At 42.6% G+C, this 15220-nt stretch overlaps 1 protein-coding gene across 1 annotated transcript in view; it reads right to left on the bottom strand.

Moving 5' to 3' along the window:
• Positions 1-436: 436 nt before the first annotated feature.
• The window catches only part of LOC112225171 (glycerol-3-phosphate dehydrogenase, mitochondrial), a 38436-nt gene continuing 23652 nt past the window's right edge, over positions 437-15220 (bottom strand). Inside the window, exons 13-17 of the mRNA XM_024388854.2 lie at positions 14872-15030; positions 10839-10951; positions 10442-10520; positions 8407-8505; positions 437-1960 (exon numbers count right to left, since the gene is read on the bottom strand). Coding sequence (XP_024244622.2) covers positions 1799-1960; positions 8407-8505; positions 10442-10520; positions 10839-10951; positions 14872-15030 — 612 coding nt within the window. The 3' untranslated portion in view covers positions 437-1798. The remainder of the gene's footprint in view (positions 1961-8406; positions 8506-10441; positions 10521-10838; positions 10952-14871; positions 15031-15220) is intronic.

Here is a 15220-nt window from a genome sequence, read left to right as displayed (position 1 = left end):
GTACTATGTATTGAGAATATCACTGTTGTTGTCCTTTTTTAGGAGTTAGATTGCATAACACCCCTATGGCTGGTGAGAAACAATCTGTAGATTAAGCCCAACATAAATATGTACTATAACTCCCTACATTTAACCCTTACATTTCCCATCAATGTATTCTAAAAACCAATTTGTTAATAATGTGAGTTTTATTAAAAACAAATGAAAAGAAGAACAACAACCACGAGTTCCAGTGAATTGGTCTCGTGCTCCCTAGTCAACTTACCAAAGTTGGTTAATTAAGAACTGATAATTAAGAGATGTAACTCTTTGAAACTGCCCTCATACCTAATTGTTGTACTAGGGGCAAACACATTACATTTTTTTTACTTTAACAGTGTGCATGAGAAAATAATTGCTTTGTTTATAGTTACTGTGAAATTAAGCACGCTTAAAAGCCAGGAAGGGTATGGTTTAATCAGCTCTGTTGATTCATGCTCTCAATTCGCACTGGATCTGAAAGCAAGGCACATTAAATACATTCCCTTATTACTCTATAAATGCAAGTGGCTAACCAGACAAACCATAAGTAATAAATTAATAGTCATAAAAACACCAAGTGCACAGACAGATCCAGAAATTAAAAGCCAGCATCAAACACAACACTTCATCCCATTCAGCATAATAAAATCATGCAAGACAATAACGTTTCCAGGAACCAATCACATGCACCTACTGTGGAATATTTGAGGATGCTCACTGTTGATTTGTATCTCATTTGACGTCGACTAAATTAATATAATAAATATCTAGCATTTAGAGTCCATTTGAAAGGGATAAAATATAGATGTAAATGGCAGTGAGTGAAAAATGCTATCATTTTCCAATTAAGCCTTGCATCGAATTGAACAATTAAATTGCATTACTTAAATGAGGACCATAGAACTTTGCTGAAAGTGCGGTCAAAACTCACAACATCCAGCAAACACTATTTGTACAAAATGCCTCCCTTTAGATTGTCAGTATCTAAAATGTATAAAATGGCACAGGAGTACGGTACACAACAAAACCCTTTTTGAAAAAGACCACAATGAGTGCAATTCAAGTCGTCAACGTACGTTGCACATCACTTTGCATTGTATCTAACATTCAGTTGTACGCTCTTGGGCAATGTTAAAAACAACAGTAACATCATACATTAAGAATTGTGTTGTTGTTGTTGTTGAAATATGATGTGTAAAAACAAACAATAAATAAATACATTGAAATAAACAACAGTGTCCCAATAATTACTCATTTCATATCTCAATAAATATCTCAATAAATATGGAAGCAAGTTTGTAAGATTCAAGGCGAGGCATCGGCTACATGTGTGTTGATGCAGTGATAGAAAATGCCTGTGTCAGCAGAGCAACTCCCATGGAAGACATAAGATAATGAGCTTCAGTACCTTTGGGTTGTCCAGGCCTGTATACAATGCCATATGAGCTTTAGCCAACCCTTGTGACTTTCGTTGTCATGTCATACATGACACCTATGATATGATATCACATGACATGACCATGGCAACATACAAGTCAGAAGGGTTGTTAAAAGCACATAGATCTGTGGCGACCAGGCTGGAGCAGGGCCGTATGCATCAAGCATCTCTGCGTAGGAGTGCTGATCGAGGATCAGGTCCAGCCATCCATATAACCTTATCTAAAACGCAAAACTGATCCTAAATCGGCACTCATACTTTGAGGTGCAATACAAACGGTCCCAGAGTTGTGTGACGAGGATCGTCCGGAGGAAGAACCAGGGCCAGGGGGGCTGAGTCTCACACTCCTCCCCCGCTACGGTCCACCGACACAGGCTTCCTCTGGTCGACAGGTTCCCTCTGCTCGAGGGGCTCTGTCTGGTCCAGGCTCTGTTCAGCCGTCTTCATCAGTATGGCCAGACGGTTGGCCGACACCTGGCCCTTCTTCACAGCACTCATCAGCTGAAGACAGGACACAGCAGCAGGACCATTTAAAAACGTTTAAATCCTTATACAGTTGAAGTCAAAAGTTTACATACACTTAGGTTGTAGTCATTAAAACTAGTTGTTCAACCACTCCACAAATTTCTTGTTAACAAACTATAGTTTTGGCAAGTCGGTTAGGACATCTACTTTGTGTATGACACAAGTAATTTTTCCAACAATTGTTTACAGACAGATTATTTCACTTATAATTCACTGTATCACAATTCCAGTGGGTCAGAAGTGTACATACACAAGTTGACTGTGCCTTTAAACAGCTTTAAACAATTCCAGAAAATGATGTCAATTTCCAAACGCCTGAAGGTACCACGTTCCTCTGTACAAACAATAGTGCGCAAGTATAAACACCATGGGACCACGCAACCGTCATACCGCTCAGGAAGGAGACGCATTCTGTCTGGTTTGCAACTGCACATGGGGACAAAGATCGTACTTTTTGGAGAAATGTCCTCTGGTCTGATGAAACAAAAATAGAACTGGGGGAAAAAGGGGGAGGCTTGAATGCCGAAGAACACCATCCCAACCGTGAAGCACGGGGGTGACAGCATCATGTTGTGGGGGTGCTTTTCTGCAAGAGGGACTGGTGCACTTCACAAAATAGATGACATCATGAGGAGGGAAAATTATGTGGATATATTGAAGCAACATCTGAAGACATAATTCTGGAAGTTAAAGCTTGGCCGCGAATGGGTCTTCCAAATGGACAATGACCCCAAGCATACTTCCAAAGTTGTGGCAAAATGGCTTAAAACCTTTTTGGGCTAGGGGGCAGAATTTTCACGACTGGATGAGAAGCATGCCCAAAGTAAACTGCCTGCTACTCAGGCCCAGAAGCTAGGATATGCAAATTATGGTAGATTTGGATAGAAAACACTCTGAAGTTTCTAAAACTGTTTCAATAATGTCTGTGAGTATAACAGAACTGATTTGGCAGGCGAAACCCCGAGCACAATCCATCAAGGGAAAAGTGTTTGAGCTCAATGTGTTTTCCATTAGCTTTCTATGGTAATCCCTTTTTAATAGAAATATGCTTGCAGTTCCTATGTCTTCCACTAGATGTCAACAGTCCTTAGAAATTGGTTGTTTTTCCTTTGAGAAATTAAGAAGTAGCCCTGTTCTTTCCATGTGTCACACTAAGGGACTCAAGTCTTTTGGAGCGTGCGACCTGGAACGCGTTTCACTTTGTTTCCGTCCGGTATTGAACACAGTATTTCCCGTCTTACATTTTATTGATTATTTACGTTTTAGGATACATAAATTTGGATTAGCAACGTTGTTTGAAATGTTTGGACCAAGTTTACAGGTAATTTACTAAATACTTTGTAGGCATGTTGGGCGAGTTGGAACCGGTGTATTTCTGAATCAAACGTGCCAAATAAATGGACATTTTGGGGATATAATGAAGGAATTTATCGACCAAAAGGACCATTTGGGATGTTTATGGGACATTTTGGAGTGCCAACAGAAGAATATCATCAAAGGTAAGGCATGAATTATATCGTTATTTCTCATTTTTGTGTAGCACCTGCTTGGTTGAAACCTGATTTTCATGTGTTTGTATGCAGGGTGCTGTCCTCAGATAATTGCACTGTCTGCTTTTGCTGTAAAGCCTTTTTGAAATCTGACACTGTGGCTGGATTAACAAGAAGTTAAGCTGTATTTTGATGTATAACACTTGTATGTTTAATGAATTCTTATTATGAGTATTTCTGTTTTTGAATTTGGCGCACTGCAATTTCACTGGATGTTGTCAAATCAATCCCATTAACGGGATCCGAGCGGGAATGGGGGTGAAGGGATCCCTAAGAGGTTTTAAGGACAACAAAGTCAAGGTATTGGAGTGGCCATCACAAAGCCCTGACCTCAATCCTATAGAAAAGTTGTGGGCAGAACTGAAAAAGCATGTGCGAGCAAGGAGGCCTACAAACCTGACTCAGTTACACCAGCTCGGTCAGGAGGAATGGGACAAAATTCACCCAACTTATTGTGGGAAGCTTGTGGAAGGCTACCCAAAACGTTTGACCCAAGTTAACTTCTTATGGATGGGGGGCAGTATTGAATAGCTTGGATGAATAAGGTGCCCAGAGTAAACTGCCTGCTACTCAGGCCCAGAAACTAAGGTATGCATATTATTATATTTAGATTTGGATATAAAGCACTCTGAAGTTTCTAAAACTGTTTGAATGGTGTCTATGAGTATAACAGAACTCATATGGCAGGCAAAAACCTGAGAAAAAATCCAACCAGGAAGTGGGAAATCTGAGGTCTGTAGGTTTTCAAGTCTTTGCCTATCCAAGATAGTGTAAATCTGGTCTGATTGCACTTCCGAAGGCTTCCACTAGATGTCAACAGTCTTTAGAACCTAGTTTCAGGCTTCTACTGTGAAGGGGGAGCGAATAAGAGTTCTTTGACTGGGGTCTGGCAGAATGCCATGAGCTAAGTCATGCGCACGGCCGTGCGAGCGAGCTGCGTTCCCTTTCATTTCTAAAGACAAAGCAATTGTCTGGTTGGAACATTATTGAAGATTTATGAAAAAAACATTCTAAACATTGATTCTATACATCGTTTGACATGTTTCTACGAACTGTAGGCAAACAGCAAAAGAAGCACAACTGAAATTGATTTTAAAAAACTAAACAAAAAAGACCACAGATGACAACTGGTTTGATGCAGATTGTACAATTATACAGAAAAGAACTTAGAACACTATCCAACCAAAAGCACAGAGACCCAAATAATGGTGAATTACGCCTTCATTACTGTGAGATTTTAAACTCTATAAATGTACACTCAGAACCAAAGAAGCACAGTACAACAGCGAGCGGCTGACAGTAATTGAGGAGTCCATAAACACAAACAACTTCTGGCAAAATTTGGAAAAAACTTTTGAAAAAATCTAATCAATAGGAATTAGTGATACAAAATGGTGACGTATGGACAACCCATTTTAAAACACTACAACACCGTTCAAATTGACACAAATGCAGAGCAATGCCAAAATCATGAGAAGTTGAATGGATTAGAAAAAGCTATAAAGGACAATAAAAATCCATTGGACCCCCCAATTACTGACCAGCTCTATAAGAAACATCAGGCCTTCAAATTTAAAAAAGCATGCAGGCCTGATGGCATCCTAAATGAGATGCTCAAAGTCCCTAGTGCAAAGTTTCAATTGGTTATATTAAAACTGTTTAATTTGTAGAGTGTAGGTTATTTCCCTGACATCTGGAATCAAGGACTCATAACCCCAATCTTTAAGAACGGAGACAAATTTGACCCTAACAATTACTGAGGCATTTGTTTGAACAGTAACCTGGGGAACGTTTTCTGTGGTATTAGAAATGTAAGAGTTCTAAACTTCATCAATAAGCACAATGTCTTGAGTAAAAGCCAAATTGGATTTATACCAAAACATCGCACGACCGATCATATTTACACCCTACACACCCTGATAGATAAACATGTCCACCAAAATATACTCTTGCTTTATCCACTTCCAAAAAAACATTTGATTCTATCTGGCATACAGGACTGTTCTACAATGTTATTGAAAGTGGTGTAGGAATTAAATCAATGTATACTGGCAATACATGTAGCTTTAAAATTGGCAAGAAAAGAACAGAATTCTTTAACCAGGGGCAGGGCCTTTCCCGTTTTGTCATTGTGGGTAGTTGACTTTGTTAGTGGCACTATAGCCCTCTTAAGATTCACAGTCATTTTGTATTGTTTTGTTGGCGACATTAGAAATAAAGTAATGTCTGCTCACAACGCTGAGCTTTGGTCCACTTATTCCTTCCAGGAAGACGGCCGTGACACGCAGGGCATTCTACACCATTAAAAAAGTCAATTGAAATACCTATTAAAATTTGGCTAAAACGAATTGAATGTGTCATTATACCAATTGCACTTTATGCCAGTGAGATGTGGGGTACACTTGCAAAACAAGTCACCAAATGGGACAAACACCTCATTGAAACCCTGCATACAGAGTTCTGTAAGATTCTCCTACATGTCCAGAGGAACACTACAAACAATGCATGCAGGGCAGAATTAGGCCAATATCCACTAATAATAAAAACTCAAAAAAGAGCAATTAAGTTTTGGAGACATCTCAAATACAGTGACCCCCTCTCATATCACTACCAAGACCTGCAATGCCAAGAGCTGAGCAAAGAGTTCACAAACCTGTTCTACTAACACTCTGAAGCCTCAGGACCAGAACATCCAATCAATCAGAATAAAACTAATTACAACAAAATCTAAATAAAACTACATTGCTTATTGGGAAGCACAAGCACAAAGCAAAATGCAGTGCTATCTGGCCCTAAATTGAAAGTACACCGTGGTTAACTATTTGACCATGGTTACTGATCAAAACCTTAGAAAAACCTTGACAAAGTACAGGCTCAGTGAGCACAGCCTTGCCATTGAGAAGGGTAGACACGGGAAAATCTCCCTGTAGAGGAAAGGCTGTGCAACAACTGCATCAAAGCAGAATCTGAGACAGAGCTGCATTTCCTGACAAAATGTAAAAAATATAAAACAATTAGAGAGTGTCATTTCCCCAAATTTGAAACCCTTATTCAAGGTTTCAAAGACCTCTCTGATGAGAGTAGGCTACCCGTCCTGTTGGGGGAGGACGCAGAGAGCTGTGGGTTGGCAGCGCACTACATTGCTGCCTGCCATAAGATGAGGGACAGTGTCTGACCGACCAATCAACCTGCACATGTCCTCTACTGTATGCTTATTGTTATTGTTCAATGTATGGTTATTTTGACCTTTGGTTATTGTTGTTACTGTTGTCCCGTTGACAATTTTGATTCTCATCATCTTAATATTGTAAATATCTTTGGCAATATGTACATTGTTACGTCATGCCAATAAAGCAAATTGATTGAATTGAGAAAGAGAGTGAGTAAGAGAGAGAGAGTAAGAGAGAGGGGGGGGGGATGCTGGCTCAATCATTATCATGCTAGAACATGTTCAGCTCACCGGCCATCCTGGTTGTAAGTCAGCTCATGCCTTATGTGAGGAAGACCATGCCTACCCATAATACCACCATAACCAGAACCTCCTACTTCAGCCACTGGACTCCACTCCAAGACCACCAGAAAACCAGGAAATAAATGGTTCTGCCACTCAAAAAGTACACTAATGAAGATTATACCAGGTTTTTGGAGACACTAAATTTGGTCCAGAGGCTGTATGTATAAAATGTCACAGAGTAAGAGTGCTGATCTTGATCAGGTTCCACCTGTCCATTTGATCTTATTCATTGTGAAACTGATCCTAGATCAGCACTCTGAGATGCCCAAGTCTAAGAGTACTAAGTGGATAGGTAGTCTGTCTCCTTCAGAGGAGTTATATATATTTTTCTTTGATTCCATGCACACAGCATATTCCTAACTAAATTAACGTCCAAAAGACATTGATGAAATTCATCCGTAATATAACAGCTCAACGTAAAGATCTCCATTCCTTTCTCCTAATTAGTTGGATTTCAGCAGAGTGCATATGCTCTTAAGACGCCACAAAATGTTCACACGTCTGACACGTGAAACAAAGGGCTCAGACAGGTCACTCCACCTCAACCTCAAATGAAATCCTCCTTAAACACCGAGCGAAGTCAATGTAATGTATAGAGAACATGGAAATGCTTCCCTCTCTGATTTGAGACAAACCCATTTTCTAAGCACATTAGACATGGGCCTGTATTCATTAAGCGTCCAAGAGTAGGAGTGCTGATCTAGGATCAGTTTTGACTTTAAATCATAATAAATAAGATGACATGGACAGCGGGAAGTTGGTCCTAGACTAGCACTTCTATTTCGAGACGCCTTGTGAATACGGACCATTGTTTTTAAGAGCAGGGTGATCAGAAGTGACCCTAGTGGCAGAGGAAGACTGACCATGTTTAGGAATGGCAGAGGAGCCGGATCCCCCATAACCAGGCCTCCACGGCACGTCTCTTATCTCGAGAGAGATAATTACCATTCCCTTTGCCTTGATCTTGTTTGTTTAACTTGACAAGGTGAAGAAAGGGCTGACATTGACCAGAATCCCCTGCATTAATGTGTCTCGTGTTCTGCATTCATCATTGTCACCGAGCAGGAGGAGCCTGGCAGTGTCAAGAGGAGAGGAGAGAGGGAGGGAGCACATCCATGTGTGTGCGCGTGTGCTTCACACTCTCTCTAACAGACACACATGCATGCACTTGCACATGTAAGCATGCACACACACATCTATTCAAACCATGAACTATTACAAGCTCTAGAAAACCCAAAAAATATTTTAGAGAGGAAAGAAAATGTAATACACACAACAACAAAAATGGAGGTGGGATTTAAAATATTTTTGACACAAAAATAACCAGACAATAACCAGACAAAATTAATATACTCTACCTGCAAGAATTCATTAAATTCCACTTGTCCATTTTTATTGAGGTCGACTTCATTCAGAATTTCATGGAGGGTGTCTGCATCTATATAGACATTGATACTCTGAAACAAAGGAAACATAGTTTAGAACAGTCACCAGTAAACTGGTGCAGGTACTGAGTCCGCATCTCAAACACTAGAACTATGAACCACATGGGTTGCCGTCCCAAATGGCACCCTATACCCTGTATACTGCACTACTTTTGACCATAGAGTCAATAGAGCTCTGGTCAAAAGTAGTGCACTATATAGGGAATAGGGTGCCACTTGGGACGCAGACGTGGTCTCATCAAGTCCCTTCAGCTACAGTAATATCCAGAGCGACACCTATCCAGTATATTCATATCGTCTCCGAGATGAGGCTTCTTATGAATATGTCACCCCGGTATTTGCTCCCTAGCAATGAAACACATTTCATTTCGATTGTGTTGACAGAAACTCCCACACATCCCCCACCGCCAACCCACAGCTCAATTAGTAGAGAGAGAGAGTGGTCTCTTGCAGAGGCCTGTCGCTAGCTGAATCTTTGTGTACAGCTAATCCATACACTTTCAATGGAATGGATGTGAATAGGTTGGGATTAATGACAGGCGCCTACCTTATATACTCCCTATAGTTATACCCCAGTGGGTTTCAAACCAAACACTACTGTTTTCCACTACACGTCATTCTAACAGCAGGAGCTGCTGCTACTGCTACTGCTACTACTACTACTACTACTACTGCTGCTGCTACTGCTGCTGATACTACCTCTACTACTGCTGCTACTACTACTGCTACTGTTACTTCTACTACTACTACTGCTGCTACTACTACTACAATTACTGCTGCTACTACTACTACTACGACTAGTGCCACTGCTACTGCTACTACTACTACTTCTACTACTGCCACTGCTGCTACTACTACTACTACTACTACTACTACTACTACTACCACTGCTACTACTACTGCTACTACTGCTACTGCTACTCCTGCTGCTACTAATTATACTACTGCTACTACTACTGCTGCTGCTACTACTACTTATACTACTGCTACTACTACTACTACTACTGCTACTACTACTATTACTGCTACTACTGCTGCTACCACTACTACTACTGCTGCTACTGCTTATACTACTGCTACCTCTCCTGCTACTACTACTACTGCTACTACTGCTGCTACAACTGCTGCTACTACTGCTGCTACTGCTACTACTACAACTACTACTACAGCTGCTACTACTGCTGCTGCTACTTCTTCTTAACTGCTGCTACTACTACTACTGCTGCTACTACTACTACTACTACTGCTACTACTACTGCAACTACTACTACTGCTACTACGACTACTGCTACTACTGCTACTACTTCTACTACTACTACTGATACTACTACTTAACCGCGGATACTACTACTGCTGCAACTACTACTACTGCTACTACTACTACTACTACTACTACTACTACTACTACTACCACCACCACAATGGCTATCAACATCTGAATATTCACTTGTGGACGTCTCCGCGTGGCAAATGACATGTTTAACAAAATTAAATGATTTTGTTTCAATTCTCACCATTATCCTATACACCGTTATAACGTTATGATTGGATCTCTAGTTAAGTTGTTTTGGATCCAAAGAGTGTGATAAGGTTAAGAGCACATGAACACCACCTTATCACTACATGTTAAATGGCCTGAATTACACTTCAAACATCATTTGACAATGCTATGTCAACTCATACTTATAATTAGCCCAACAGCTCCTCATGCTCATGATCAGTTGGAGAGAGCGCTGCTGTCGTGTGACTGAGCAACGGAGTGTCATGGTTACTGAACTAAAAAAGGACCATCGGAGCAACGCTGTGTTGTGGAGCACCGTGGTTATATTAAAGCAGAGAAATCTGATACTCCTTCTACAGGCCTGACAAATGCACACTAATTGCACACACACACTCCAGCGGAGAGGACAAAGGGAAACGCAACATGAGACTGAGCATCATTCGTTACCTCTAATACCCGCTGAACATCCACGGTGGTGATGAAGCCCTTATTTTCTTTGTCAAACTTGTGGAACCTTTTCATATACCTGTTGACAGAAGAAAGGAAGTGGTGGGTGGCTGTTGGGTCGGTGCTAGGCTAGCCCTCTGAGACAGACAGGGGAGGAGAGGAGAGGGGAGGAGAAGAGCACAGTAGTGTGAAGTCTGTCTGTGTCTTTTTCAAATATATGTAAAAGCTTTATTTAGACAGATTGGAAGTTACAAAGGGGATACAAACGGGATAGTTGGAAGGGTCGACTCCGGGCTTGAACCCCGGTCTCCGTTGGCAAGTCACATTTGTGTTGGGAGCAGCACCAACACTCCGCGATGGTGAACACTCCGCGATGGCACCAGCCTGTCTGCCTTACCTGCCCACCTCAGCAGGAGTGAGGGTGATCTCGGAGGTGTCGGTCAGCTGCTCTGAGCGAGCCTTGTAGCCCATCTCATAATACAGGAACTGTTTGGCTGCAGATAGCTCCTCCTACAGGAATACACATAACAGAAAGGTGAAGGCCCTGGCCGAGTCCTCAGAGCATGCACAGACCAGCTGGCTGGTGTGTTTACGGACATATTCAATCAATCCCTATCCCAGTCTGCTGTCCCCACATGCTTCAAGATGGCCACCATTGTTCCTGTACCCAAGAAAGCCAAGGTAACTGAACTAAATGACTGTCGCCCTGTCGCTCACTTCTGTCATCATGAAGTGCTTTGAGAGACTAGTCAGCTGATCATATCACCTCCACCCTACCTGTCACCCTAGACACACTTTAACTTGCTTACCGCCCCAATAGGTCCACAGACGATGCAATCGCCATCACACTGCCCTATCCCATCTGGACAAGAGGAATGCCTATGTAAGAATGCTGTTGACTACAGCTCTGCATTCGACACCAAAGTACCCTCCAAACTCATCATTAAGCTTGAGTCCTTGGGTCTTGACACTGTCCTGTGCAACTGGGTCCTGGACTTCCTGACGGGCCACCCCCAGGTGGTGAAGGTAGGAAACAACATCTCCACTCCGCTGATCCTCAACACTGGGGCCCCACAAGGGTTCGTTCTCAGTCCCCTCCTATAATCCCTGTTCACCCACGACTGCATGGCCATGCACGCCTCCAACTCAATCATCAAGTTTGCAGATGACACAACAGTGGTAGGCTTGCTTACCAACAACGACGAGACAGCCTACAGGGAGGAGGTGAGGGCCCTTGGAGTGTGGTGGTGTCAGGAAAATGACCTCTTACTCAATGTCAGCAAAATAAAAGATGATCATGGACTGATCATGGAAGGTGGAAAGTTTTAAGTTCCTCAGTGTACATATCACAGACAAACTGAAATGGTCCACGCACACAGACAGTGTGGTAAAGAAGGCACAACAGCGCCTCTTCAACCTCAGGAGGCTGAAAAAATGTGTCTTGTCACCGAAAACCCTCACTAACTTTCACAGATACACAATCGAGAGCATACTGTCGGGCTACATCACCGCCTGGTACGGCAACTGCAGGCAAAAATAAAATAAAAGCCAAAATATATCACCAAGGACAATAACCACCCGAGACACTGCCTGTTCACCCCGCTTCCAATCAGAAGGCGAGGTCAGTACAGGTGCATCAAAGCTGGGATAGAGAGATTGAAAAACAGCTTCTATCTCAAGGCCATCAGATTGTTAAACAGCCATCACTAGCAGAGAGGAGGCTGCCTACATACAGACTTGATATCATTGGCCACTTTTTTAAAATGGAACACTAGTCACTTTACTTATCTCATATGTATATACTGTATATGTATACTGTATATGGTCCTGCCGTACATACCTACACGTACGCTACGGTCACAAGACGCAGGCCTCCTTACTGTCCCTAGAATTTCTAAGCAAACAGCTGGAGGCAGGGCTTTCTCAGATAGAGCTCCATTTTTATGGAATGGTCTGCCTACCCATGTGAGAGATGCAGACTCGGTCTCAACCTTTAAGTCTATTGAAGACTCATCTCTTCAGTAGGTCCTATGATTGAGTGTAGTCTGGCCCAGGAGTGTGAAGGTGAACGGAAAGGCACTGGAGCAACGATCCGCCCTCGCTGTCTCTGCCTGGCCGGTTCCCCTCTCGCCACTGGGATTCTCTGCCTCTAACCCTATTACAGGGGCTGAGTCACTGGCTTACTGGTGCTCTTCAATGCCGTCGCTAAGGGGGGGTTGTGTCACTTGAATGGGTTGAGTTACTGACGTGATTTTCCTGTCGGGGTTGGTGCCCCCCCTTGTGATGTGCCTTGGCGGAGATCTTTGTGGGCTATACTCGGCCTTGTCTCAGGATGGAAAGTTGGTGGTTGAAGATATCCCTCTAGTGGTGTGGGGGCTGTGCTTGGCAAAGTGGGTGGGTTATATCCTGCCTGTTTGGCCCTGTCCGGGGGTATCGTGTCTCCCGACCCTCCCTGTCTCAGCCTCCAGTATTTATGCTGCAGTTGTTTATGTGTTGGGGGGCTAGGGTCAGTCTGTTATATCTGGAGTATTTCTCCTGTCTTATCCGGTGTCCTGTGTGAAGTTAAATATGCTCTCTCTAATTCTCTCTCTCTTTCGTTCTCTCTTTCTCTCCTTTCTTTCTTTCTTTCTTTCTTTCTTTCTTTCTCTCGGAGGACCTGAGCACTAGGACCATGCCTCAGGACTACCTGGCCTGATGACTCCTTGTTGTCCCCAGTCCACCTGGCCGTGCTGCTGCTCCAGTTTCAACTGTTCTGCCTGCGGCTATGGAACCCTGACCTGTTCACCGGACGTGCTACCTGTCCCAGACCTGCTGTTTTCAACTCTCTAGGAGACAGCAGGAGCGGTAGAGATGCTCTGAATGATCGGCTATGAAAAGCCAATTGACATTTACTCCTGAGGTGCTAACCTGTTGCACCCTCTACAAACACTGTGATTATTATTATCGGACCCTGCTGGTCATTTATGAACATTTGAACATCTTGGCCATGTTCTGTTATAATCTCCACCCGGCACAGCCAGAAGAGGACTGGCCACCCCTCATAGCCTGGATTCTCTCTAGGTTTCTTCCTAGGTTCTGGCCTTTCTAGGGAGTTTTTCCTAGCCACGTGCTTCTACAACTGCATTGCTTGCTGTTTGGGGTTTTAGGCTGGGCTTCTGTACAGCACTTTGAGATATCAGCTGATGTAAGAAGGGCTTTATAAATACATTTGATTTGATTTGTATACTATACTATCTATTCTGTAATATCCATTGCATTTTAGCCGCTCTGTCACTGCTCATCCATATATTTTATATTTATATATTCTTATCCCAGTCCTTTACTAGATTGTGGGTATTAGGTTTTGCTGTGGAATTGTTAGATATTACCTGTTACATACTGCTGCACTGTCAGATCTAGAAGCAGAAGCATTTCACTACACTCGCAATAACATCTGCTCACCATGTGTATGTGACCAATACGATTTGATTTGAAGGCCCATTAGAATACCAGACGTTCATCACAGCAGCACTAGCACTACTTCCATTAGCACACATTGATCACATAGCAGACACTCAGACACCCACATACAAACATGTGGCCTGCAATCTACCACGACTGCTGTAGGTTAGTGGCTTTCTAAATACCTTCTCAACCTAAAAACTGTAAAAACAGGGGTCAGTTATCCATAGTGGTGAATTAATACGTTCACATTCAACACCGGTTTGCTTTGAATGTGACTTGTCATGGATTGGTAAAGGTGCTCTAAGGATTGCAGGCAAGAATCACTCCATAACTGGGCTAAAGTTCAATGTAGAAGGAGAATTAGAGGAAGGGTGAGGCCCCATCTGAATTCATGAGAATCAAACTGTATCAAAGCTCTAGTTAGGCATTTCTCTATTAATAGTCCAACACAAACAAAACATAGACTGGAATAGAAATATCAAAACAATACCTATTTAGGGGATACCCAAGCAGTAATTGGCTTTTGTTAGCTGCATATGATTACAGTGTGAATGTAGCAACAGCATAAAGCAAACCTCCATAATTAACCTATGGTAATGACCAAAGCCAATATATGGCTCTTAATAAAGACCAAACGCATCCCAAGTTAATGTGAGGTCGATCAAAATGCACGTGCGGGGATATCCGAGTGGGAAAATCAGTGACGGGATGGGAGAGAGATACTGGGAACGGTGCCAGTCAATAGGTTTTTTCTTACATATCGATTGTATACTGGACAAATGGGTTAAGGAAAGATGTGGCGGTTTGAATGCAGTGGTTTTGTCTGTGAAATAGGGTTGCAAAATTCCATGAACTTTCCCAAAATGTCTATGGGATTCCTGGAATCAGAAGGAAATCCTACAACCTGGATTTCTGGAAAACCTGGGAATTTTCTGGAAGGTTTCTGGAAGTTTGCAGCCCTACTGTGAGAGAGTGGTGCAGCTCACCCTCTTCCTCTGCTCACTCCACGTCAGCTGCTTTCCCATGATGTCTACGATGCGTGGAAGGGCCTCCTCGGCCGCCTGCACATTCAGGAAGCCCAGCCGCGTGCGCCTGGCGATCACATCAATGGCCGTGCACGCATACTCTTTAATGGCATACTGGACCTGGAAACAATATAATGCTTAGTCTACATTTTATGCACCTCTGGTCATTCACCTATTCACTCTTCTTTTAGCTCTGTTGATTAGGAGTTAAAGAGATCCTCTGGTACTTTTGTATTATTTTTAGCAAGTAGTTCTGAAAGTAGCACTCGCTAGCCAAAAGTGGTCCCTGAAAATTGCGTACTGTGTCACA

Source organism: Oncorhynchus tshawytscha, linkage group LG26 (assembly GCF_018296145.1).
Source record: "Oncorhynchus tshawytscha isolate Ot180627B linkage group LG26, Otsh_v2.0, whole genome shotgun sequence".
NCBI lineage: Eukaryota > Metazoa > Chordata > Actinopteri > Salmoniformes > Salmonidae > Oncorhynchus > Oncorhynchus tshawytscha.
Note: the sequence above shows the minus strand (reverse complement) of the source record. Positions and strands in the feature narration are given on the sequence as shown.